Source organism: Strigops habroptila, chromosome 10 (assembly GCF_004027225.2).
Source record: "Strigops habroptila isolate Jane chromosome 10, bStrHab1.2.pri, whole genome shotgun sequence".
NCBI lineage: Eukaryota > Metazoa > Chordata > Aves > Psittaciformes > Psittacidae > Strigops > Strigops habroptila.
This window is the reverse complement of record NC_046359.1, coordinates 35,717,991-35,745,924: the sequence shown is the minus strand read 5'-3', so window position 1 is coordinate 35,745,924 and position 27,934 is coordinate 35,717,991. Positions and strand designations below refer to the sequence as shown.

At 38.5% G+C, this 27,934-nt stretch overlaps 1 protein-coding gene across 4 annotated transcripts in view; it reads left to right on the top strand.

The window, feature by feature from the left end:
• CNIH3 (cornichon family AMPA receptor auxiliary protein 3) overlaps positions 1 to 27,934 on the top strand; it is an 84,866-nt gene that overhangs the window by 42,411 nt on the left and 14,521 nt on the right. For all 4 annotated transcript variants that reach the window (XR_003993530.1, XM_030499769.1, XM_030499768.1 and 1 more), the window contains 3 exons: positions 8,182 to 8,250; positions 11,442 to 11,489; positions 27,506 to 27,618. Coding sequence is in view for 3 of the 4 variants with exons in the window: in XM_030499769.1 (XP_030355629.1) it covers positions 8,182 to 8,250; positions 11,442 to 11,489; positions 27,506 to 27,618 (230 nt within the window). In the remaining variant the exon portion in view is untranslated. The remainder of the gene's footprint in view (positions 1 to 8,181; positions 8,251 to 11,441; positions 11,490 to 27,505; positions 27,619 to 27,934) is intronic.

Here is a 27,934-nt window from a genome sequence, read left to right as displayed (position 1 = left end):
CTTCACTGCTGACCCATATTGTCTCCAGATGCAGATATCCTGCTAAGTGGAATGCTCTCACCTTGAATAAAATTCTTATGAAAAAAAATAAGAGTAGGTCTGTTGCCTCTGTAATCGCTTCAGTGAAATGTATATTTACGCACAATAGCATGATACCAGCAGTGGAACTGATGCTGTTATCCATGTTTTAAAGAAATTAGTAGCCTGATGGTTCAGGTTCTCTTGTGAAAGACAGAAGACAGGATTTTTTAAGTAACTGAGGCAGAAGATTTGTTTCTACCACACTGAATGTGATTAAACTTAAATAATGCATCTCCATGTACATGCAAGCTTTTTTCTGTTCAGAACAATGTGGAATGCTCACCACTTCTGTTGCAAATTGAAAATGTGTTCTTAATATTGGTAACAGTTTGTATCACTTAAAAAACCAGTTGGGGGGTATGCTTGATTCATAGACTACTGCTACTTTCTCAACGGTTCCCCTGCACTGAGTGCAGTAATATAAGATTTAAAAAAAGAAAAAGAATTGTGACAACAAAATGATGAAATCCTTTGGGGTGGGAGGGAATCATGGCAGCCTGGACTTACCTTAAAAATTCCTCCTCCGCTTGAAGTCTGTTTTGAAATGTGTTCTAGCTGCAGGGAGCAAAACTATTAGCCTATTTAGAAACAGGCTGTGTACAGCTATATTAGCATCATCCCTCCTGCACAGCTTGCTTGCTTGTCTTCCTTCTCTGAATAAACTGCAGTTTATATGCATGCAGCTGCTTTTTGCCTGGCTGGATTTCAGCTGGTCTAGACTGGAAAGCAGTGAGTGGGTATAAAGTTGTGGTACAAGCACACGTAATCTCTGAACTCTGTATTGGGGAAATAGGTGGGATATTTGTCTCTCTCCTGAAGGCGCGGGTTGACATCTCTCAATTTCAGGATAACTGGGGAACATAGTTCAGTGACTGTGGTGAGCAAGTGAAATATGTGTCCAGAATCCTGTTGTTAGCTGGTAAAACTGTCCTTGCAGTTGGATGAAATGATTTCAAAAAGCCCGTTTCATAGCAGTTGTAGAAATCTGTCAATAGATGCTTGTCAAATCATCCTCCTGGGAACATTGTGTTCATAAGAGAATTTTGCAGCTGCTGAGGTTTTCTTTGTGGATTTGTCAAAAAACTAGTAAGTGAATCCTTTACCATTCAGAAATCAGGTTGCTTTTTCAAATTGTTGTCTGCAGTGTTGCAATAATAACCAGTAACTCATGGAGATAGAACTTCCATTCAGACCACTCAAAGCTCAGAACGATATGGTTGTATTCCTGAAGATATATTTCCTGTCTTTTTCACGATGTGGATGGAGTTTTTCATTCTTGTAATAATAGGTAGACTGTTTCAGGTGCCTGCCAAGTAATTCTTAGTGGTTTCTCCTGCACCTCTCTACAGGTTTGGACATCTAATTTGGCATAGCTGAAACAATAATACTGCTTTTGTCCATCTGTATAGGTTTGTGCTTGTTTTGTTTCTTTTTCTTTTTCCTCATTTGTATAGTTTTTATTTATGCAGGGGAATATAATGGTGTAACATATACCAATGCATTGTATATGTTTGTGTGCGTGTGCTCTAAGAAAGAGAGCCTTCCTTTATGGATTTTCATCAATATTTAAGGACAGTGGTATAATTATATGTTTATGTTTCCATAGGTAGATAGGAAAGCCTTTTGAATGATGTTTGCAGAATGGAGATCATGCGTTTTTAATTTTGCATATTGGAGTTTCTATTGGAAAAGGCTTAGCATCTGACTTAAATACTTGATAGAATCATAGAATGGTTTGGGTAGGAAGGGACCTTAAAGCTCATCCAGTTCCAACCCCCTGCCACGGGCAGGGACACCTTCCACTAAAGCAGGTTGCTCCAAGCCCCTGTGTCCAACCTGGCCTTGAACACTGCAGTAAGATTTCCATGACTGTTAAATCAGCTTAAGCTTCCAGTTAGAGCCTAAAAAGTTTAAATTGTGTTGGCCTAAATGTAAAATCCTTTTACAGACAAATGAACTTCAATAAAAAGATGAAAAATAGGTGCTCAGGTGTATGTTTGTGCCGCCCTGGATGGAGCCATAAAAGCTTTGTTTCCTTTAGCAATGTGTTTGCATTTGTGGAGAGTTGTTCAATGGTGGCAGCATATGAAATTCAAGTTAAGTAGAGCAGGGAAATACCATACAATTGTTAGTGTGAAATCTGACAAATAGAACAATTTTCTACCCTTGAATGATTTAAAACCATTTGCAATCTTAATCCAAAAAGGCACTGCTTAAAGCAATGCTCTGCTCTGGAGATGAACAACAAACAGTACAATAATCAGACAGAAATGCATAGTTTCACTTCTCGTATGTTCAAAGTCTATTGACAGTATCCTTTGTTTCACCTAACGTTTTATACGGTGCAGCAATCTGGAAGCTTTGGTTCTTTTGCCACTGATTCTGTAAATAATTTAATCTCTCTGAGCTTCATTTTTGCCCTGGTATAAAAAGTGGAAGTTATATTTTCCTTGCATTTGTTAAGATCTTCATTGCCTTGAAGGGAGATTTATAACTGCAGGACATTGTTAATTGTCATTATTTACTTTTATTACTGTGGTGAATTAATAAGTGTAGTACTCGGAAAAGTAAATACACTGGAAAGAGATGAGGGGGGGAAAGGAATACCTTTCATCTCACTTTCCTCTTTGCACTTTATTTGGCTGTAGTATTAGGGTTCTTATCAAAACCAGCATTTCAGACATACTGCCCTGGGAAGCTACTGAGTTAAATGGGCAGGTGTGATGAAAACTAAGTTTTGAGCCTTTTTTCCTTTTTTAATAGGAGATGCTTAACAAAAGGATATCAACAAGGTATAAAATACGACAAAAAGGATAAAATTCTCTTGACTTCTGAGGCAGGTTGCCCATCCATTCATGCAATTTAGAATAATCTTTCATTCTTGGTACCATGAATCACATCGATTCAACCAGAAGAGAAAGAGAGAAGAGAAACCACGTTCACTGACCACATAGCTAAATTTCTTGTTCACACGCATTTCACGTTATGATAAGAATTGGGTAGCGAATATTGTTCTCAGCCTGTCACTTTGTCAATGTCACTGTTCTCTGCATCTCTCTGGGCTCCTCTTACTCCATTGTGTCAAGGCAGTGATGTATCCTCCATTTCAGATTCTTTGGCATTCTTATCTGACTGACCCTCTCTTTCCCATTCTGTTAGTTGCTGCTTCTGCTCAACAAAATTCAACAATGTAGCTCACCCACCTTACATCAACATGATTCAACTGTTATATATGTTCAGCACTTTCCCAAACACACTAAATATGTCTGTATGCAGCTGTCGATGGACAGACATGAAGTTTAGCGTCACAGAGTGTTCCTAATCCTGTCCACCTTTTGTCCACGTGCTGACTTGCAGACAGTCTATGAACTGCTGGTGTGGGTGCTGTGAATGTTGTCTATGAGTGTGGAGGGGTAGACAAATTGTTTAAATGAACCATTAAAGAGAGTTTCTTCGAGATGGGATTGTGGTGCATTGACAGTGTGGTAGCAAGGAAACATATGTTAAGTGTTACTGTTCTATTCTGTGGTTAGTGTGGTTGTCAACAAGTTCTGTTTTATCTTTTCTGAGATGCCAATAAGCAGTGATAACCAACTTCTTTGCTGTCACTGAGTTTACACCCACTCCATTACCACCCTAAAACATCATATTCTTAATTAAAATATATTTCTGTAAGAGCTCAGTGATTTCAAAAACATAAAGTGTCTTCCCTAAAAATGAGAGATCATAATTCATACCTACCATTAATAGGTGAGATTTTCAGTTTGATGGGTGCATAAGCATAGGAAAAACCCAAAATTTGGTTCGATCTTGTGAACATTTCATTATTCAAAGCTGTTATTGTCTGGAGAGATGAGCACAGAGAGTGCAGGTAATGAAAATGACTTTTATAAATATAATTGCAATTATAGCTGTGCTGAAACATACGTTGTTATCACAATCTCATCTGTTAGGTGTATGCTGTAACTGGGGCAAGCTCCTTGCTGACTTACACTTGGAGTTTTGAGATTTGCGGATGGTGTGAATCACCAGGGAATGCAAACAGTATTTTTATAAACCTTTAGTTTTATTAGGTGGATAACACCCACAAGTGCACTGCTATAAACAGACAAAAGTATGGCTAGCACAGTGGCAGAACAAACTTCCTGCAGTGTTTTGCGATGTGGAATCACAGGGAAAGTTCCCCAAGTCAGAAGATAGTTCAACGTCCATGGCACTGTCAGTCCCTGGCCCCTTCCTGCAGTAATGGTAAAAAACATTGCTAAACCTGATGCTTTTTTCTTCTGATATAGCTTTTCAAATAAACAGGTAACTTGGTGTTTTTATTTCTTGGAGTTCCTAAATAAATAGCAAATGGTCCTTATTATTTTTCCATGAAGCTGTGTACAATGTTAATATTTACTAATAGAAGTAAGTTTCTCATCTGTGTAAGATCAGTCCCTGGCACACGCTTTCAAATGCTGTCTGCTCAGCTATCTGTTTAGCTTTGTGACTAGTCATTTAACTTTGGAATGGCCTCTTTATTGTGTGGCCTTTGGAGAGATGAGGTTGCTGATGTCCACACCCGTGTATGTTTTGTAGTCTTAATTGCCATCCTGGATCAAATTAGATAAATATGTCGAATGATTTATAAAGTACATTCAATTATGAAGGTGAAATGATGGCAATTCATACAGTGAAGTGTCTTGACTGGATTCTATTGTATTATTTGTCTCCAAATGAACCGCTCTGTCAAGATGCTGAGAAGTGTGGCAGAAACAGACCTTGAGCATACTTGAACAGTGTCCCGGAGCATTCAGCAACTCTGAGCAGTTGACGTATGTGAAGCAGGTAGCTGTAGTGCATTCAGCTGAAATGGAAACAGGCAGATCATTTCTCCAGAGTATGGCCAGAACACTGCACCTCCTGTGAAAGTATTGTGAAATACTCAATGAAGGCAAGTAGTTGTTTGGTTTTTGTAGGGGAAAATGACAACTCTGACCAACCCTAGGGCATTAACTGCTGCAGAAGGCTGGTTGTAATTGAAAGTGGAACATACTTCCTAATTGATGATGTAAACCACACTGCAGAACAACTCAGTAACACAATATAATTGGTTGCACTGTTATGCACTATGTTGTCAGCAACTGCCCATCTTAAGAAGCTACACCTTTCTCAATTGCAGTTTTAGAATTAGGACACACAACATCATGAGATTACAAAAACAAAAATCAAAACAAAATGCAAAAAAAACCCCACAATAAAACATGCCCCCCACCTTTGTGTGTTTCTTTATGTTCCTTTAAATTGTGAGCCCACCTAATATTGTCCTTTCAAGCTTTTCACTGTGACTGAGAAATTGGAATGTGCTTTTTCATAAGCGAAAATAGATACCTTCATGTCATCACTGGATTTCTATTCCTGGAGATTTAAAAAAATATAAACTATTATGGAACTTTTATGAAATAATGTGTTAAGAATTGAGGAGGATTTTTTTCTGTCAGCCTCCTTCCAGAGAGGCACTGGACCTTTTAATGAAGAAACCTTCCTCTAGTCCTGTGTGCTTGATATCACACCTCAGTCTTTTTCTTGCAGGTGTAGTGGGAATGTCTCTTAGCATTGTCATAATTTACAGGCATCCCCAAAGGTTTGTCTGTGAGACGATAGTATTTACACTTACATGAAAACAATATGCTTAATAATGTCGGATTTGTTTCAATGCACTTAGATATAATGCAAGCACAGCATAAAATAAATTGCATGCCAGCAAATAAAGAGTAGGGTTTTGACTGCAAAGTTGGGAATGCTGGGGGGAAAAAAGAGAAAGCAAAAAATTGGGAAATGTAAATACGTAGTTTATTTCGGTCTTATCTCTTTCCAAAGGTGCCATTTAGGATTTCCTCAAGACTTAGCTGCAATAGTTAAGAGTTAAGGCTAGCTCTTAACAGACCCCTGCCTTAATGATTCTGTCTTTCAGAGCAACCTAGCTCTTCATCTAAACACGCTTCAGGGTTATCATCCTATCTGCATTCAGTGAATCTTCAGAGGCTTTCCTGGACTTGATAAAGGGGATCCGTCTTTGGATTCCAACATTCGGGTTCCCCATGTTGTTTGTCTCAGACAAGTCTTCCCTCACAAGCTGGATCTTGTATTGGCTCTCATTTCATTATTATCTCAAACTCCTAGTTGCTGTTATTGACTACCAAAAAGAAGAGCACAGCACATTTCAGCTCACCTCTACATTTACAACAGGAAAAAAAACAGCTGTTACCACTGTACATTATTACAAATAGTCATCACTCAAAGCTTGTAACAGTTTTCTATCTTAAAGCTACGTATCTAAGTACCAGTGCAGTGAGGTGGAGAGAATTCAAGGGAGATGTACAGGATCCCTAAGTAAATCAGTGGCAGAGCTATGAACAGAGGCAGCTGTCTTACCTGTCACAGGGCCATCCTTCTCCCTTGCTGTCAGTGCTGATCTTGATACCCAATTACAAACAGAAGTACATGCATCTGACTGGCATGGATGTTACCCTCTTAACAGTTGGCCCAGCTTGAGAATATGAAGGCCTGTTCAAGAGGTATTAAATACAGAGGTGTCACGAGCCTTACTCTTCACAACTGTGCTCCAACCCCCTCGCAGTTTCTGTTATTTGCTGTTTTACCTTAGTCTAAACATCTGTTGCAGATCTAATTCCTAACTTGTAGAGATAGTGCATCCACGGGGAGAAGTGCTTCACTTATAATCACATTTTATTGTTCCCTTTGTGGTTTATTCTGGCACTTTGACTTGCCATACTTGCATAAAGTCAATTCTGTAGAGTGCTTTTGTAAAATGCCACACTTTTGATTTTAAATGTGCTTCAGTGTGATGAATGCAGCATTCGAGTGGGATGCGGAGTGGTGCTTAGAGTTGTGGATTGTAGCTCCAGGTTTTATTCTCAAGCTTCTCACCAGATTATTATATGAATCATGGATAGGCTTTCTGCTCCTGCATTCCGTATCTATAAAATGAATGTGCTTTACCTATGCAGCAGGTCTGTGTTGATACTCGGTTGGTTATTTTTTTGGACAGGTAGGCAACAGGCATGCTGTAACATGTCATAGAACGGTGGTTGTGCTTATATATTAATTACGTGACTGCTACCTTGTACTTCCATCACTTTTTTTATTGAAAACAAATGCTTTACTGGGTTGCGAATTGTCTAAAACGGAATCACTGTTTTAACATCTATTTATGTGGTGCCTGTCATAGTGAACTTTCATTCCTTGGGTGGAACAAGCAGAAGAAAAGCTATTACTAGAATAAAAACATAATGTTGAGATTGTGCTTTGAGATCTCTGAATAAAATATGCTGAAGGTTATTACAGCTGTTTTCTTCCAAGAAAACATTATCAAACATTATTATTTTTATAGGCACTTTTATCTGCTGTACTTTAAAAGCAGGCAGTAATTACCAGCATGTCTCAATCTATCAGTCGATGGAGAAAACTAAAGGACATGAGCAAAGGACATTTCTTCATCAATGAGGTCTGAAGTAAGGTTCTAAAACCTGCAGGATTTAGGAAGGACATGTTTTCCTGTTGAGTGGTTTACCTTTTGAGAAGTTTGCTTGTCAATGAATAGCAGCTTAATAATAATGAAATTGGTCCTAATTCAGATTTACTATCTAAGGTAGGCTTAACAAGTAATGAAAAGGGGCTGTTGTGTATGTATTAAACCTGCATTAGCACATTTGGTACATCTCTGTTTTAGACAGCTAAGGACATTTTTCATCAAGTCTGGAGATGTGTTCATTTGTGGACTAGTTTTGTGTCTCATGAAAGTTTGATAAAAGAATTCTAGCTGATAGGAAGGAAGAAATCTGGAAAGCAACAGTGCTGGAAAGGCTACAGATACGCTTTTACAGTAACAGAGTAACGGATTCCGCATGTCATATGTAGGAGTATCCCATGTTTTGTTTTAGCTAGTTAGTCCTGAAAGGAGCTTGTTGGGGAAGCTAGCTTCCAATATTTTCTCTGGAAAGAGAGGAAGAGAGACAATGCATCTAACTAATCTTTAAAGGAAAAATAAGCGTTTAAATGAGCATTCATTTTAATACTTGAAAAATTGTTTTTCAGATCATCGCCTTTGATGAACTTCGGACAGACTTCAAAAACCCAATAGACCAGTGCAACCCAGTCCATGCGGTGAGTACAACCAGTGGCTGTTCTTTAGAGAAAGGGAGATGTACTGAGCTGTCAGTGAAAGCAGGAGTGGAAATGAACATACAGTTTGTTGTGAAGTCAGCTGTAGTTGGGCCAGTCTTATGAAGCCAGATGGCAGTTCTCTATGCTGATAGCTTTCCTTTTTGCTGAAGGAGGCAGGAATATAATTTGGAAGTTCAAAATTTAAAGGATATATAACACGATGCTAATGCCTTCTTTTTATCTTTTCGTTCTGTGGCACTTCCTTTTTGAAATCATTTGCTTTCTCTATTCAAGCATGGGATCTCTCATACTGTCTGTATCAATGAGTCAAAAGCTTGAAGGAATTTGATAAGACGCACATTTCCTAGACCTCTCTGTCCCATGGCAGGGCTCTAAATTCTCTGCTTGAAGAGTAAATAACACTTTCTGCTGCATCTGCTGTGGAAAAGGTTAAATGCCACCCTGGGACTGCAAACTCAATTTTACCTAATGAACCAAAATGCAACCCAGATTTAAGCATATGAAAATTTCTCTGTTAATTAAAGCTGTAATCTAGAGTGATTTAGCTGACTGCAGTTAAACATGCATCAAATTTGTGCCACCAGAACTGAGAGCAGAACTTGGCTTCCTGTCATCTCAGTGGGAATCACAGTGATTACGAGAGGTGCTGAATTTGATCTCTACAGAGTACCAAGTTATTTAATTTACTGCAAATGATAACCAAATTCAGTAGCTACTGCTTTGCCATTTAACCTTGTTTCAAAACTCAGCAGATGATTTGCGGTACTCCTTAGACCACTGATGATTTTAAACATGATATTTACACAAATCTTTGATTTAAAAGACTTGTCTACACTTCACCAACTCACAAGCAAAGAATGAGAGCAGAAGAAAGAAATTATATGAAGAAATTGTATAGAGGACTTCATTAGAAGTAGGCTGATTTCGAATTCACTTTATCTGTTTTTTACTGCCCATCTTGAGAACTGCACACAAGAAAAAGGTTTTTATATGTACCAAACTCCAGTAATTTGTTCTCTTCCTAAAATTTCTGGGGTGCTCCTTGGAGATCATTTTCTCTTATTTTAAAATATTAATAGAATGGGTCTCCAGGATAAAGAAAACATAATAAATCTGTTTCAGTCATATTAGTGATGTGATCAAAAAGTTTATCGTAGAGATTCTAGTAAAACACAGGAAAATGTTGAGTGATCAGTTGACATATTCGACTCTCTTCTATGAAAGTTGCTATGATAACTTGAACAATAATCTCAGATTGTTTTCTTCTGCACAGTATACATGTTGATGACTTTTGTAGTGACATGAAAGGAAGATTTTTAGCAGGTATTCCTTACAATTTGTCAAAGATATATTTTCCTTTTTCCCTGTGCATAGTTGCTCATGGCCATTGTTCAGCCTGGAGAAGAGAAGGCTGTGTGAAGACCTCAGAGCAGCCTTCCAGTATCTGAAGGGGCCTACAAGGATGCTGGAGGGGGACTCTTCATTAGGGACTGCAGTGATAGGACGAGAGGTGATGGGTTCAAACTTAAACAGGGGAAGTTCAGGTTAGATATAAGGAAGAAGTTCTTTACTGTGAAGGTGGTGAGGCACTGGCACAGGTTGCCCAAAGAAGTTGTGAATGCTCCATCCCTGGCAGTGTTCAAGGCCAGGCTGGACAAAGCCTTGGGCGGTATCATCTAGTGTGCCTGCCCATGGCAGGGGGTTGGAACTAGATGATCTTAAGGTCCTTTCCAACCCAAACCATTCTGTGATTCTATGATTTGATGGGGTAGTTTTTATTTAGTGCACTGTAAGAATGTCTGTTGTTTATTCATGTATCTTCCCCAACGTTTTCATGACAGTCTTTTTGACAAGAGAAGACTCAATTATGGAGAAATTAGAGACAAAAACAATGGCAGTACTGGGAATTTAATTCAGATTTCCTGATTCACACTCTCTTACCTACAGTTCAAAGGTAGGCTTCCAGCTTCTCCAAGGCCAGCTGCAGTTAGGCATCTATCTTCTAAAGGGAATTGAGAGAATTATCTTTCCTTCTCCCCTTACTCCTACTAAAGGCAAGATGCTTTCTGCAGCTTCACAGGCACATCCACACAAGTCTGTTCTCATGCAACCATGAGTCTAAAATTTCTGAGTGTCTTTTAGATCACAGACACCAGAGAGAGGCACGATATTTGTCTGGTGCCTGTCAAGCTGCCGCTGTCTCATTGTCTTTCCAAAATTATACTGGTTTTATTTTTTTTAATGGCTTAAACTTGGGGATAGGAAAGCAAAAGAGACGTTTCTTTGGAGAACAGAAATTAAACTCAGAGCAAATTTAAAACATTTGAAAAGCAAAAAGCTTAGGGAGGCTTGGCTTTCTCACATTGGTATATTACATTACCTGCTTAAAAAAGGTCATCGTGCAGAATATCTGTTCTCGTGTCTAAAGGAAAATATTACCAGATAGTTTTCTGAGGACAACAAAACCACTCTGCCTTCTGCAATGTAACCAATAGTAGAATCTTTCACAGTAACTCCAGTGATGGGTTACGCAGAATGAAATCTGATTTTACTAGTGAATTCCTCATCATGAGCCATTTAAAAAAAACCTTGCCTTTGACTTGTCTTCTGTCTGTGAATCAAGCTTAGAGCATTTTGAGTCGTAGTGCTTTATTACAGTGACTTAGAGGATTTATGAATGCATCTGTTTAAAGTGGCCTTTCTAGGACATTTCAGGTATTCTTCACTAACGGGTTAAATTCAGACACCCTCTTAGTCATAGAGGAAGGACTGCCATACCACCTTAGTACTTGTTTTTCCCATTCAGAATAATCTTGAAGCTGGAAGTTGGGTACCTGAAAATGCAAGACCAACTCCCTGATATAGATTGGCACCATTGGATAGAGCCACAAATACTGGCTTAAAAAGAACTTAAAGCCTCTGGCTCAAGGCTAACATGGACTTGAATCCCCAGTTTATATTGTTACACCCAATAACAGATGAAAAAGTGTCTTTGAAATGGTAAATCATTCGGCTTGGAAGCCGTAGGTAAGAAGTGAATACTAATGTTTCAGAGTAATTGCTTCCCTGCAGCCATTAATTATGATCTTAACCCATTGTAATTGTAATACATTGTTTTTAACTGAGAACACAAGATAATCTCCTACTTTTCTTGCACTTCTTTTTGACAGAGAGAGCGGCTGAGAAATATTGAGCGTATTTGCTTCCTCCTGCGAAAGGTGAGCATAAACTGGCCTAGTTTATTTTAGTTTATTATAGATTTGTGAAGCTTATGAGAATTAAAGCCATCCAGTAGCGACGTGCATTAATTTTCTCTTTGAATGATCCTCACACTCCGTTGATGAAAGGCTGGAATCTGCTGCAGAAGTGGAAATCAAGGTGACCTTGTAAGGACAGAGTAAGACAAATTGTGAAAGGTTAACATAATAGAAGATTTCTGGATACAGCACATCAGCCCATTCATTTTGGAACATGCTTTTTGAAGGCAGTGAATCATTTCGCAGTTGCAGCTTGAGGTGCTTTTATAGCCCTATCAATTGATGATATTGTTGTAGTACAGGTTTTAGAAATACCATTTTTTTTGAACAATGGCTTACTATTTATAAACTAAGCATTTAATTAGCTGCATATTTAATGTTTTAATTGGCTGACTAGAAAAGTTGACACACTATTTATTTTAACTTCACACAGGGGTGCCTCAGTTTCTGAGGGATTTGAAGGAGCTGATAAATTGTAGGATTGATACATTCATGTGTTACTCATCTGTAGCTTGAAAGAGGGTTTTCATAAACATTCATTGTTCTGACTCTCTCCTGTTGAAGTTGGAATAATCATAGTTCCAAACTATTTTATTCTATATATATATTCATGTTTCTATAAATTGCCTTCTGCAGAGCAGTAATGGAGCCACCTAAATTATTCTGCATTTTTGCTTAAAAAGGTCATCAGTGCAGCGTGGACTGCTGACTGCATCCTAATCAAACTAAGAACTAAATTCAGATGTGGTTTTAGGAAACTGATCCCTCATCCTTAGAGGTTTTGGGAAAGCCAGTGCTAGGGTTTATTGGTTTGGGGTGATTCAAAGGCGTAACTGTGCCTGCATGCAGAATCTAGGAAGTGTCATTCTCTGATCAGTCAGAACTGGAATCATTTCTGTTTGGCACCATTATGAGCATGTGACTGGTAGGAGCCTGTTTATGACAATAGGAACATGAAAATAAGAGAAAATATCACCAGTAGGTTTCCATTTTATCAAATAGGCAGCCAGCCAATTTCAAGCAGTGTCCCAGTTACTTTGACATAAAGCAACTGGTGAGTGGTAATGTATTAATATATGTGAGCCCTCTGGGAATGCCTTGCCTGCGTCAGTGTTTAGTTTTTATTGAGCCTCAGCCTTGCTGTGAACAGCAAAATGGAACATTTTGGCTAATTACAGGTTCTATATTCATAAGGGATTGGCTTGCTTCTGGTTCACTTAAACAGTTTGTTGATTCAGCCTCTTCAAAGTTTTTTTGGGACACATTTGTTTTAATTGAGAGATTATATATGAGAAGAGGAAGGTGCAATAATTACAGAGATTTGTAGTCTTCAAATCTGACAATCACTAAAAATAGCTGTAGTTTATGTCATATAAGGGATTTGCTGGGGGGGAAAATTCTGGAAGAACAGTAGAGAACTGAGTGCCAGCTATCTGGATCCAAGAAAATAGCAGCTATGATGCCTTCAGCAAGCGCTAAATATATCCCTCAGTATAACATTGTGTGGCTGTAGGTCTGCTTCTCTTTCTATGAAACAACAACATATCTGTGGAATATGTCTTAAAGACAAAATTCTTTTAAAGGCCTTTGAGAACAGTGATATCTTGCTATTTATGACATAAGGACTTAATGCTGAAGATCTGCTGTGAATCTGTTTTTTAAAGAAGTTATAGGTGGGCTGTAAAGATACGTTGAGTTTCATTATATGCTGGTTTTAGAGGGGTTCTTGGGAATTATTAAATGGACATACGATACGTCATAGAAATCTGGTCCCAGCGGGCAAAGAGTTTCTTAAGGCTGGATTTTTGGTTTTATCTCCAAAATAATTGGAGAAGATTAGTAACAAACTGTGACCAGATATGTGGTCACCACATCTTAGATAACTTATTTACATTTCCAAAAATAAAATAGAGAATGTACTTGTTCTGCAGCCAGGCATTTTCTAATGTATGGTGTGGGGAAAATGTTTCTATATCATTAAAACAATTAGGAATCATGTGAAGCCCGTATATGTGGTGATGGCATGTGTACATACACATACACATGGGTCTATTTTTATGGTGCTATAGAATTAGAGTTAGATAAGCCTAAACTTTTTGGTTACTGGAGAGTCATTGACTACGTATAAAGAAGCTATGAACTTTGTATAGCCATGGTCAAATCTCTTCTATCCTGAAGTAACTGAGAAGTAATCTGAAGCCAGCACAAAGTGAGGTTCTCTCAGGATGCAGGTATCTCATTTTACTAATGGTGTGTTGTGGGGGCTTTATAGTATAGATTTGTGTCTGTGTCTGTGTGTTGTTAACTGTTGAATATTCCATTATGTGGACAATGGTGTGTCATAGGTGTTACGTGATTCACATAGGACATACACTAATATTGGTAAATGCTCTGGAGTCTCTGTCTGTGCTATCTTTTTTTGCTAAGTTGCCATTATTTCTCAGGATATGATTATGTGACACTACACTTCTGTACAGAGGTACACAAACTAGGTGTGAATGAGCTGTCTCGAGCTACTGGAAGCAGTACAGTGCACAGCGGTACAGGCTTCTTGGGCTGATTAGTCCTGCTGAGGAGTGGGGTAGGTGAGGTGTGCCATACAGGTCTACTGTGATTTTTGTGATCATATATTTTGATGGGGTTATTAAAATACATTCAGTTCACGATGACAGCAATATTACAGAATTGCAGTTGTATTTCAAGAAACCTACCTACCTGATTGATTCCTGTTGGATATACTTACTTTAGCACTAAAGGCAATTAGGAACATCCTAGACTGCGTTTTAACCCATTTCATTAATCAACCACTGTAATAGTATTACTTTACCTTTGAGGAAATTTAAATTAAGTTGTGATTATGTTATGCATTGTCACTTTTTTAATTACTTTGATAAATCCTTACTAAGGAGGAGAGTTGATTGAACTTGCTTCTTGCTCAGCAAACGTATTTCAGACTTCAGTATGCTCCTGCCAAACACTGCTGAACAATATAAGTGACCTTTCTCAAATTATCAGCAAATATTTGTTTTTAAACTCCATGAAGCTGAAATATGAGTGATTTATGAAGAGCAGAACTGGAACTTTCTTGGGAGGGAATTAAGTAGGTAAAAGACAGGCTTCTACTTGGTTTCCTGCTGTAATGGAGCCTTTTAGTTGAGATAGGCATAGAATTTGTAAAACTGCAAGTGTAAGAAGATCCTGTGCTAGAGCTCAATCCTTTTATCTTGATTTTATTTGGGGTTGTTTAAGGGGTTTTTTTGCGAGTCCCGAAGGCATGATTGGAAGAGAGCAAATGCAGCAAGAAATCTAACCACGGGCAAGGTGACATTAATCACAAAGATGTTCCAGATGAACTTGAACTGTCTTGAGAAATACAAATACATAGACAAAAAATCCTTCAGGGACAACTTTTGAATAACCAAACATAGCCGCTTCAGTACTCCAGTACTAGCAGTAGCAACAGCAATAGTAGATGGTAAATCAGGAGGTGGAGTGTTTAACACACAACAAAACCTCCTCGCCTAATGTTTTTTTGAAGCAAGTTTTAATGTTTTAGTTAGGAGGTTGGGGTTTGCCAGTGCTTGGTCTGTTCTAGTACTTCTGTCACTGCATTTCCAGTGGAGCTGGATCTGTGGTAGTAGTGATGAAAACTTAGTCTTTACTCAATAGTTCTGGGGTTTACCAGGTTCATTTGTGGGTTTTACCACTCTGCAGAAATAAAATCAGTCTTTGAAAATTTATATTCCATAGTATATACCCTAATACACATCACAGTTGTGTTTTACTCTGTTTACAGGTTTTGGTAAGTAACCAAAAAGAGCTATTATAGAAAGCTCAGACTGAGATCATTTAGACTGAGATCCTGTAAATAAAGTGTAAAACCTAGTGAGCGTAATATATAATTCCAGACACCAGAGTGTCTGTGTGCAGTTTTGTTTTGCTATGTTTCCATATTTGAATGTTCTATAAAAAAAACCCTCAAAATTCCTTACGTGTATGAAAGTAACAGTAATTCAGAGGCATGAGTAAACAGAAGCTTAAAGGGTTGAGGGTTAATACCACAGGTTCAACTGTAGATGGAGCATTCCAAGGGAGAAGATAAGGCTTGGTCCTGTGTCTATGTCATGTCTGTTTGTCAGGGTTGAATGCACATTCTCAGAGCTTGAAAGAAGCCCACAGTATGTTCAGTGAAGCATCACTGAGCTCATTGGATCAGCTAACAGGGAGCAAGTTAGCTTTTTAGCTTTTCCTTAGTAGTGGATGAAAACAGTATTTTCTGAGTATGGTGGTTCTACTTCACATGTAGATAAATATAATGGGAAATCAGCATTTTTAAGAAATAGCCCTATCTTTCCTTGTTTGTACTTATTCAGCTGACATGGTTTTTTCCTGCAGATTTTGGATGAAGGGGACTAACCCATATGCACTAGAGTGATTGCTTTATGAAATAATTTTTGTACTTGGACCTTGTTAGGTTCCAGATCTTCACCTCCTAGTAGCTGCTACCATTCTCTGCATGCAGCAGATGCAGTGAACGTACCCCTTTGGAAAGTGTCAGGTGTCTAGCTGATCTCAATTGACTCATCACATTCTTTTCTTCTTGATAAATTTGCTGGTTATTACAGTGATTGCTCCCTCCATTGTTCTGCCTCATAGTCACTGGCAAGCTTGAGAATGTGATGGATTTTAAGTGTGTGTTTCTGGATATGTCAGTTGATTGCTTCATCATGGATTTAGGTATTTATAGATGTGACATTCTTCTAGCCAGTCTTCAGGCTGATAGTCTTTAGTCTTAGAGTACTTCTGTAAGCCCATAGCATGGTTCGTTAAAAGGCTTAATGTAAGGTTATATAAGCAAATTTAGCAAATACGATGTATAATCACAAGGAGTTTTTAAAGTGGTGTGTATCTTGTGTCATCTGAGAAGAAACCAGTATTTTTAGTCTACTCATAAGGTATTTTTGACTGTAGGAAGAGCCATGGTATTCTGCTTCGCAGGACAAAAAGGCTGATGTTTCCAGAGTTCTGATAATCTACTGCTGTAACAAAAATCACAAAGGGAACAAAAAATATCACCATGTGACATTTTTCCCATTAACCGTGACTGTTACAATGATGGAGCACATGAACTTTGTCCCCTTACATTAGATAACCAAAAAGTTCGTCATTGTTACTGGTTTCTCAGTACACGTTGTGTTTCTTGATGTATCTAATGCTCTCTCTTTTCATACCTCTTCAATATGATGAAACTGCTGAGTTTTGACTAATCTGGGCAGCAGGAGAACTGTCAGGAGACCCTTCCTACTGGGTGACTGGGGGCATAAAACCTAATCAAGAGACAATGTGGATAACTGCTGAAGAATGAGTTTAGAATTATGTGTGTAGAAAACATACGGCAGGTACCCAGGTAGCTATTCAGTGTCTCCCTTGGACTTGGTGCAATAAACAGACTTGGTTTATATCAAAAAGCTTTCTGAACATCCCTGAATTTAGGAAGGGTTTGACTTCAAGTTTGGTAGTCATGCTCATCAGTCATCTCTAAGATCAAATAACAACAAAAGCAGCTGTGATAGCCCTCTGTGGGCATGCTCAGTCTCTCCTTGACATTGACAGGTTGGAGCAATCTCTGTTTATTGCTCTGGGATGAGAAACGTGTTGATATTCTAGCATAAACCCATGTGGAACAGGTCTGGCCTTTAGATTGGAGTTTAAAGTTGTTATAATTTAGACATCACTTTGATAAAAACTGTGTAGTGCATTGTGGTGGTTAGGACCAAATATGACTGAATTTGTGTAGAAATTCCCAGTGAAACTCAGAAGTTGTTGATTAGACAATTCATCACATGCCTTCATAGCACTTCACTTGCTCTAGGAATGCTTTACTCATGGAAAATCATCATTTTCATCCCTTTGTTTTTAGCCATTACTGGCAGAGGATTGTATCATAAGGGAAGGTGACTTGTACGTATTTCCAAGAAGTTGGGGTGCCTTTTGATATGATTGCATCAGATAGTTTTATCAAAATCTGAACTTTCTATTAACTGGCCTGATAAACAGTATGAATATGAAACAGTTGTTCAGAAATACTTTTTGTAGACATTTAAACGTATGAGCTGTTACGTGGACCACAGGGATGTTCTAAATTAACATTATCATATGAAAACTCTCTGCAGTAAATTCCAAAGGATGGTTTCAGGCTGTTCCATTCGTTTTCTTTCTGGAAGAAAATATAATACAGGAGCAAATCTGCTTTTGTTGTCTTTAGGTGGATATTCTGCTGTCTTCCATTTTACCCTTCTTTGAATTGCATTCTTTTTTATTTCCTTAGTTGGATACTTTGATCTTTTAAAGGCTCTGTTGTGCTTCAGCCAGAGATTCCTTTCAGCAAGACTTGGCTCTCCTTTTCCATTATGTTTTCATTAGTGTTTGTGTTATGCAGCACTTCCAGACTCAGGTAAAGGATAAAGCCTTATTGTGCCAGGTGCTACAAAACCCACATTGTAATAATATGAAGAGCATTTGTACACACTCATAAGACATGTATACAGCAGGAAAGGAAAGGTTGTGCAGCCGAGCTGATGATAGAAATCTTGTTTCCAGAGAGCTACTTTCTTGTTAGCCAGCATAGTTAGATTTTTTTCTTTTTAATTGAAGCCAAAAATGTGTTTGCTGTTTTTTGAGGGCTCTGATGGTTCATTGAGTTAATACTTGCATGTAGGCTTTAATCTCTACAGCAGCTGTTCAAATCCAGCCCAGTCTGGAGAGAGACTCAAACTACTGTAGTCCAATTGATGACTGTTGGGAGTAAAATTATCTTGTGTGGTTTGCTTATAGTCTTGTGATGCTTGCTTTACAGAACTCCTAATAACCATAGACAAAAAGATGAAATAGATCTCTGTCAACATCATAATGAGTATGAGCTGCACCCCCCTTCTGTACATATGCCCACATAATTGGCTCCTAAGTTGCCCCAGAAGAAAATCTGGGGTTTGCATGCAGGCATTGGAATAAAGGATATTGCAAACTTACATTTTGTACAATGTAAGTTTGCCATGCTGCATGCATTCTGTCAGGACTTGGGCTGATCTTGGACTGTAATTACACAACATCTTTCATAAAACTAAATTCATGTAAGTTCTCTTTTGTTAGAAGTTCTCTTTTGTTTGAAGTGGTCTAGGCCTTTTTAAAAGTACATTAGACTCTGAATGTGTGTGTGAGACACATAAAATTGGTAGATGTGTATTTCAGTCCTTACTTGAAAATCACTGCTAAATTGCTATTAGATGATAAAGCCAACTTTCTTCTACCCTTCACAGTGGCTCTGACAAGGTACTTTTGTATTAGAAATGAGAACTTTACACTCCGAGGATAAAATCTGAAGTTAGTTAAAAATGTATTAATACACCATTTTAGTTTATAGTAATCCTGATTTATGGGTGAGGGTTTTTTAGCCAATTTTGGTACAGCATCTCTTCTTAGTCAAAGAGGCATGAGATAAATTTCAAATATGCTGTTCATGTAAGCAGCAGGGCTGTCCTTATGTTGCACAAGTGAAAGAAAGAAGAATGTAGCTTGACAGGGAATGTGGGGATGCAAGAAAAGCAAGTAAAATATTTTTAACTTAAGTATAATATATTTTCCATAGCTCTGTGTTGGTTTAATTGTTTTCTGCCTGAAAGAGGGTGGAGTTATACTAATAGTGAATCACACTATGTAGAGTTTTTGTTTGTGTCCAGAAACATGAGGGACATAATGATTTTCCCTGAATCTTGCAATAAATTTGCAGTATAGACAAAACATAGGCCTCCAGTACCTTCGTTGCTGGGCTGCCTTTTCCTTTCTTGAGCTCTGACAGGAAACTCGGTAATGCTTGTCTAAAAGCTTCTCTCTCCTTTCCTGTCAAGTCTTTTCTGCCTACTCTTCTGTTGCATTTATTATCTATGAAGTGTGGAATGGGATAAAATGGGGGTGTGCCCTATTCAATTAGTCTCTTGGGTACCCACATAGTTTTAATTTCATCACAAAGAGTAGAACTTGGCACAGTAGCTATTTTGCAGAACTGACAGTAGAACTGGGACCAAAGAGCCAGCACTATTTACATTTTCTGCACAAATAATCCCATAAATATTGCTTCTGTAGAGGTAGTGCATATCTTCACACTTTTTATTTTACTGTAAGTATATTGGGTTCATATTTACTGGAAAAGTATTACTATTGCAATAAAAATACCGAACATAATCCCTTTTGTCCTTTCCTTGTATACAGTAGCATATCTGGAAAGAAAGTGCTTAAGATAGGACTTTAGAACTTAGAGGAAGTATAATATTTCTGGCAGGCAATCCATTCACTACTGACGCTCCTTTTATGATGTGCATTGTGCCAGCACTATTTTTAGTCAAATTTACAAGTTCCCGAATTCAGCACTTCTCAAAAGTTAGAACATAACAATTGGTATTTTTAGCAATCATTACCTGAGGATGTCTGTGTGCTTACCTAAGGAGAATGAAAAGTTATATCCTGCTGTGCCTGCACGGGTGTTCAAAGCAGGGGTAGCTCATAAGGGGAAAAGTTACAAAGCTGTTGCAAGGGTGAGGAGTTAACACTTGGGACTCAGTCGCAGTTTGGTCCTTACCTGCCTTTTACTCCAGGGAGGAAGTAATATTTGCCAGTGCAATGCCTGGTGGCAGTTGAAATATCCTTTGAAGGGAGATACATATGGTTATTCATAATGTTATTACTCATGAAAATATTTATGTCTAAAACTATTTCAGGTTAACCAACTGTATTTTGCTGTTAATCTCCTCTTTTAAATGTTATTCAATAGTCAAAGTGGCAAACAGAGTATCACCCTGTAATAGATGACCTCTTGCTTTACAATTCAGCTTCTTCCAGTACTGTTCTGGAGGATATGTAAACATATGTCCTTACAGTATCAGAATATCACAAGTAACAGCAGAATAAGGCTGAAGATGCAGCAAAAACGTACATGAGTAACTGTTGCCTGGAATGTACTCCTGAGAGCAGAGTACTTCTCAGCTGCTTCGGGTAATGTAATTTATGCATCTGTTCCTCAGAGCTGTGTTGAAGATATTGGCAAAATTTGACTTGCTAATGGACTATATTTGCTCTAATTTGGTATGCAATAAAGTAAATATTTGCATTTTAATAAAACTAAAGAAATTGAGGTTAAATCAAATGTCACTGTTGTATTTGTCAGAATGTTCATTGTGGATTTAAGTCGGGATCAAACCCTATAAAGCCACTACGCAATTACAAAAAGCCTTATAATACCTAAAAATGGAGTGCAATGATTTTACATCATACCTGTTAAATGGACGAAAATTGTTTCTGCTGGGGGTTAAATGTCCTACCTTGCATTTAGATGCTGATGTTTTCAAAAAAGCTGTTAGAATAGCAGAGCAGAGATTGTCTTTACCATGCCTGCACTATACCAAATCTGCTTCCTCTGACAGTCTTTACATGCCAGATATGGAAACAGCACTTCAGTGAACACTTAGTTTTCAGCATTTATGAAACTGTCAATCTTAGGCAGACCCCCAGGAGAATTGGGGGTCCTGCCTGAGGGCCTTTCCTGTGTTGTGCAGATGGCTGAACTTCTTTTTATGATCACTGAGATTTCTGCATTCATAGACCTGCCTGTGAAACGAGGGGCTGGTTTTCTAGATCCTAATGAACAGCTGTGGTACTAATTGTCATTCTCACCAGTTTTGGATGAGCAGACAAAGGTGGCATGAGCCCTTGGAATAACCCAGCTGCAGGGCATCCTGGCTGGTTGTGTTTAAAACACAATGGTAAGGTAGGGCAAGAAAGCATTTGTTACCCTGTTCCCTGTCAGTGTTGTGAAAATTAGGGAAGTTCTCACTCCAGGGTTGCTAACCCAGCTTCTGTTACTGCTTCTGAATTCACATTAAAAAAGAAAGGTTGTGAAGCTGTCTCCTGGTCCCTGCTGAGTGGAAAAGAACAGTTTGCAGAGGAGGAACACTTGTAAGATCAGAGCACATTTGCCTTAATGACGTGCCTTCCAAGGACAGGGCACCTTCTGAATTGTGCTGGTGCCCTGCAGGCCTTGTAGTGGAGAAGCCTTTTTTAAACTCAGTTTCATAACCTCTTTACCTGTTGGCTCTTATGACCTCCAATAGGCTCTGCAATACAGAAATATTTATAGATCTTGTGGTGAGTGTCCCATAAAGACCTGATCTTCCTCTGTCACTCTTGTTCAAGTTACTACTTGTCTTATGACAAAGCTTAAATATTCTAGTCATAAATGAGTTCCCATGGGATCTACAGATTTTTGAATATATTTGTTGCAGAAGACAAAAACAAGACAATGAGAAGTGAAACAATAGGCCTAAATATAGGTGTGTTTAGTAGCTGAGATAGACAAAGCATCCAGAAATACTGTATCTTAATATTAGATCTGGTTCTGTGTTACAGATGGATACGGAGTGCTTTGTGGGAATAATAATTAGGTTCTTTGTGTTATTCATTTCATTGTCTGGTATTTGTGCTGTGGAGTGACTTGTGTTCACATCCGTTTAATACTGTTTAAAGAAATTCCAGTAGTGCATTAGAATAATGAAATTACCTTTACAAAGCGTTGGCTTTATGCTGTTTTGCTTCGTTGTCCAGGATGGTGGAGAGGTGAAAACATAGGTGTTATATCCTTTCTTTTGTTTTTGCTCTGCATTTGGTCTGTACCATTTAGTCTTGCATGTGTGCACCATTACTCTCCCCTAGATAAAATGTAGAGCTGTTTATGTGAACTTTGAGTGGTCCAGCTGCAGATTGTTCTTTTGATGATCTGGAATCCATTTCCAGACACTTTCTTTCGGATAATTGCATACATCTGCATAGCAAACTGCTAAATACTTAGGACAGGCTGAGAAGGTTGGGGCTGTTCACTCTGGAGAAGAGAAGCTGTGTGGAGACCTCAGAGGAGCCTTCCAATATCTGAAGGGGGCCTATAAGGATGCTGGGGAGGGAGTCTTAATCACAGACTGTAGTGATAGGACAAGGGGTAACAAGTTCAAACTTAAACAGGGGAAGTTCAGGTTAGATATGAGGAAGAAGTTCTTTACTGTGAGGGTGGTGAGGCCCTGGAAGGGGTTGCCCAATGAAGCTGTGAATGCTCCATCAGGCAGTGTTCAAGGCCAGGTTGGACAGAGCCTTGGGTGACATGGTCTAGTGTGAGGTGTCCCTGCCCATGGCAGGGGGTTGGAACTAGATGATCTTAAGGTCCTTTCCAACCCAAACTATTCTGTGATTCTATAAAGGTTTGCATAACGTGGTTTTGAGTTACTTAAAATGCTTTGGGTAGAGGTTTGTGCTATAATAATTTCAACTACACAACTGAATTTCTAAGTGATTGCTATACGTGACTATAGAACAGAGCGTGCAGAGACATAAGTAAGTGTGGATTTTAACAGGAGAATTGAAAGAAACTGAACTTGAAAATTTGCACTGAAAACCTTAATATCTTTACTGTGACAGCTTTGTATTGGGCTCTAGGGCAGCCTCTCAGAGGTTTTGGAAGTCAAGTAACTCAAATCATTTAAAGTAGATTAGAAAGAAAGGGTAGAAAATGTAAGTGGGAAGTCTTCCAGTATTTCAACAGCAGATTTAATGTCTTTCGTGTGTTTGATCAATGCAAGCCGTATGTTTAAAACTGTTCCAAATGTTAAGATGTATGGTCTGTCTATTTAAATTATACACCTACTTCTTTGGCTTGTGCAACAGCAGGAGCAAAGAGATATGAGTTATTTCAGTGTAGGTACATTCCACATACATACACACTCTGGGCTAATGCACATGTTACTGCTATTTTTCTGTGTGTTTCTGCTTTTTTTCACTTGTTTGCACTACTCTTCTGACTTTTGTGGTCTGTGTTGTTCAATTAGGAGAATTTCGGAGTCATTACATGTCTCCCTTTGGTCTCACAATGTCTTTAATTCAGCAGTTGATAGTCCCTAGTGACCTAGGTTAGCTCTGTCAGGTTCTATTAGGATGGTCCTTAAAGTGTAGTTGAAGTAACCCTTGTGTTTTGAAAACGTTGAGTACGTTTCCATCCCCTCTTTCCTTTCTACCAGTGAGGACCAATTCTACATGTCAGCTTTAGCAAGGGATATGGTGGAAAAGCAGCAAAGTGAGAACCATAGTGACACGCTGCAGCCATCCTTTAGTGAAAGAAGATGCAGTAGCATTAACCAGTGCAATAAAGCAGCATGCGCTTAGGCCAGGCCTAACTTGGGGCCCTGGAGTGAATCCATGCATGCATGGTGTTTTCAGTTTCTTGTTGCTTTTAGGTGGATGGAAAAGGGCTTATGTGTTTGCAAGGTGACTTGGTTTCGACTTGGGTATCACCTGAGCTCTTAGTGATGGAGATTCAACCTCTATTTCTCTTCAGCTTTTTTTCTTGCCATCTGTGGGAGGAGAAGGCAGACATTGAGATGGGAAGTTGTCTCAGCCTCTAACAGTGTAATGAAAACTCTCAGAAACCCTGGGAAGGGTAGAGTGTCTAATAGCTGGCCATTTCTGGGTATGGTGTTGGGTCTGTGGTTACAATGTGGAGGCTGACGTGCACAGGTAGAGACTGATGTGGACTCGAGTCTTTTGGAGGAAAACCAGCAATTCTGTGAGAATTATTGTGTTGCCCTCCAGTAGCACACTAAGCAAATTGCTGGAGGTCTTGACATTGCAGTGGCTGAACACTGACTGGGAAAACCATTTGCTTCGCTTGTTGATTGATTTTCTAAGCATGATAATTTAATAGCATCAGTGAAGGGAGATTACTGTTCCTCCTATAATATCTTCCCAGTTTTGGTTTCTGTGAGTTATGTGCCCTTTTCACTGGCCAAAGTATTAGAGTCATTCTGTGTAAAAATGATACAGATGTTCTGTAAAAGCAAAATTACATTTGAGAAGGATGTATCCATATGTAATAAACAGAATAAGGAGGAAAAGTACTGTCAGAAAAAGATGGATTTATCTTTTGTGTAAGACCAACAGAGAATATATTTAGGAAATAGGAAACTGAATAAAATGATTTAGGACTGAGCTTCCCAAGAGATGCCCTTCTGCAGTTGCGATCTACAGAGGTCTTTGTGTTCCTATAAATGTGAAGAAGCTGCTGACAGGTGCTTAGCTTCAGAGCTTCTTTTTCCATGCTTTACTCCAGCTGAACTTTCATGTCTATGCACAGCAAAGCCTACTTTGTTTTCCTTGAAATTAGAGGGGAAGAATCTATCTACACAGGCGTGTGTGTATGTGTACTGCTTTCTATGAGGATGCATTGAATATTTATGGAGAGATGGCAAAGAATATGATATCTACCTAAGATTTTACATTTTAAATGCAAATGGTGGACTATGAATAAGGAATTTGAATATTTACTGTTATGGATTATTTATTTAACTGTACATATAAAAGCAAATCTTAGGTATAGTAATTTCTTTCCCTTGCTTATGTTATAGCACAAGTGTTTCTGATTAGCAGCATTTTGGTCTAGAAGCTGACTTCAGGCTTTCCTGCATTTTTTTCCCACAGGTAAATGTCAGCCAGCAGAATTTCTGGTGATAAATTTGTAATGCCACTCATTAGCTTGGGACTCAAAGTGACCAAGTTGCAGCCCTTAAGAACTGTGCTGCTTTGCCAGTTCTTCCTTCAGTGCCATGTTCTGTAACCATCTCAAGATTTCATCTTGAGCTGTGTCAGAAAGCAGAGGTCGTTATCTGAATCAGAGTGTTCCTGGTTCAAAATAGAAGTATACTGGTTATAGCTCAAACATGTTTACCATCTGACGTCTTTGTATGCTCTTCCAGGAATGAATTAAAGACTTCAGTTGAATTCCTATTGCATAGCTATCTGTATCTCAGAAATCGCTATTGCTGTTGACTACCTCAGCTGGAACAACAAGGATTGACTATTGCTTGTTTCTCAGCCAGCTTATTTCTCTCCAGGAGCCAAATCCTGTGTTTGTTAAAGTTGATTGAAAGTTTCCATTGTTGAAAGGACATTATGTCAAACTGCAGGATGATTCTTACAGCCAAGAACTGAAGCAGAGTTATTTTTCAGTTATTTAGTTATTCAGTTTAATTTTCCTCACAATCCTTACTGCTAGTGCCTTTCTACACTTTATATTTTCAATTCTCTCCCCTCCTTTTAGATTTGGTCTCTTACCTAAGTCACCTGAACATAAACTGTAATTGGCTTTGAAGGCTGGGCTTTCTTTGCTTCTTTGCATGAATTCTCTTTAGAAACTGTGGTCAGCACTGATCCTTTCTTTGTTTATGTCCACAGGAAAATATCCCTCAAAGAAAAGGGTGAAGAGACATAAATGACTCATGTATTGTTCTGTCAAAAGCATAGGTAGATTTAATTTATACCAGAAACTGTGACTGGGAAGTGAGTCTGTTTCTGAGAGTCCATTGCTTCCTTTGTTCTTTGTTTCCTTTCTAGCTTCACAGCAGATCTTTTGTTTTGGTTTGGTTTTTAAACTCTGCATAAATTTTCACTGTGGGTTTCCTTCCCTGTTATTGCCAGCCAGCCCACCAATCAGGCTTGTGTTCCAGGCTTGTGTTCCTGCTAACTTTGTGGATTGTGTTGGAATCAGAAATCAAATATGCGATAATGAATGTAACATGCTTTTAAGTGTGGTGATGTTTAATGGGTAGATGTACCTCGTGAGGATCTTTCTTGTCTGCAGTTTGTGATGAAGATGAATCATTCTTTGGGGAAAGGTTATAGTCATGTTGTAAATCACATTCTAAAAATGAAAGAAAAAATAAAATCCAGCAGTGATAAATAACTACCATCTGGAATCTGAACTATGTAATTGTATTACAGTTTGTCATCCACGTAAGATAAGCTTTTGAGAATGTTTAAGTTGAACGTGTAGACAGAGATCTAAATGTGTTAAATACTTCAAGTAGTAAAGTTAAATGAAAGTGAAAAAATACATTCCATGTGAGGTGGAAAGACTCCTAGAACCAAGAAGATGGAATTCGTTGCAGCACAGCTGTATGGGAGTAGGTGGGCATTGGGGATAGCTGTATAGTACGTTTTACATTGTTTTAAAAAATAGGGCTCACTTTAATTATTTGACAGATGAAAATGAATTTACATCAAAGAAGCCACTCAAATGCTTTTTGTGATTTAAGTTTGGTTGATGTAGCTCCAAGATGCAGCAAGGGATGCAGATGGACTGTGTATGGCATTGTCCAGCTTTGAGAAATATGTATTGCTGGAAGAAAAGAAGTAGAGATTTCTGACAAAAGGCATTGGAATAAAAACAAGAGAAGAAAGCCAGCTAAGAAATGGGAAAGCAGTGGAAAAAAAAAAAAAGCAAAATGCCTTTAGAAATAACTACTCTGAATCAACAGCACATAAATTTCTGCTTCTGCCAGCTGCCTACTCACTTTCTCTTTTAATAGAAAGAATCATCCTGGGTCTGAAACAAGTAGTGTGGGGAGCCATGGATTTACTAAGGAAGTGAGTTTCCTGTTTTAGTGGGTTTTAGCTTGCAATGCTGACTTAGTAATGGATTTGATCTCTTTAGGGTGTATATAACACATTAAAGTGGTAGAAGCAGCCTTTTATTTTTCCAAGGATGCTTCTCCAGTATAGAAGTGAAGCTTCAGTAACAGCTTTATTATTTTCTTTCTGAATATATCAGTAATGAAACTTAGTTCTCAAAGAAGTCTTTCACAGACATTGATTTATTCTCAGAATGCTTCTGTAAGTGGTAGCAGCCCTTGGAATACAGTCATGTTTAGAATCTGAACAGATCTGGTACTGCATCTTGTGCTCATTGCTTATGGGCAAGCTGTCTGTCAACTGAGGCATGTCTAGGGACAGACAGACAAGAGACTTGCAGAGATGGTTTGTTTTCTGGCAAACTGCTTGATTGACTAAAAGAGGTGTTTTACTGACAGCTGTTATTTCTGTTCCTTTCTTTTTAGCTGGTGTTGCCGGAGTACTCTATCCATAGTCTTTTCTGCATAATGTTCTTGTGCGCTCAAGAGTGGCTCACACTGGGGTTAAATGTTCCTTTGCTTTTTTATCACTTCTGGAGGTAAGCCTATCTTTGATATGCTGACTGCTTGTTAGCTTATTTGCCAACTCATCACACATGCACATTGTATGAACTATGACATGCAGTGATAGGAGTATGGCTGGATATCTTTTACCTAGAAGCTTTTGCCTATGAGCAGCTGAAATGTTCACAGAGAAAAAGTAAATACTTTTGGTGACCGCTTAGGATGGGTACAGAAAACACATAACTGTAAATGTGGGGTTTAGTTACTAACTTAGGTAAATATTGCAAAGTGTGTCAGGATGCACTCGCTACAGCTGAATGAAAACTTGGAAATTAAATAGGCTGGAATCTG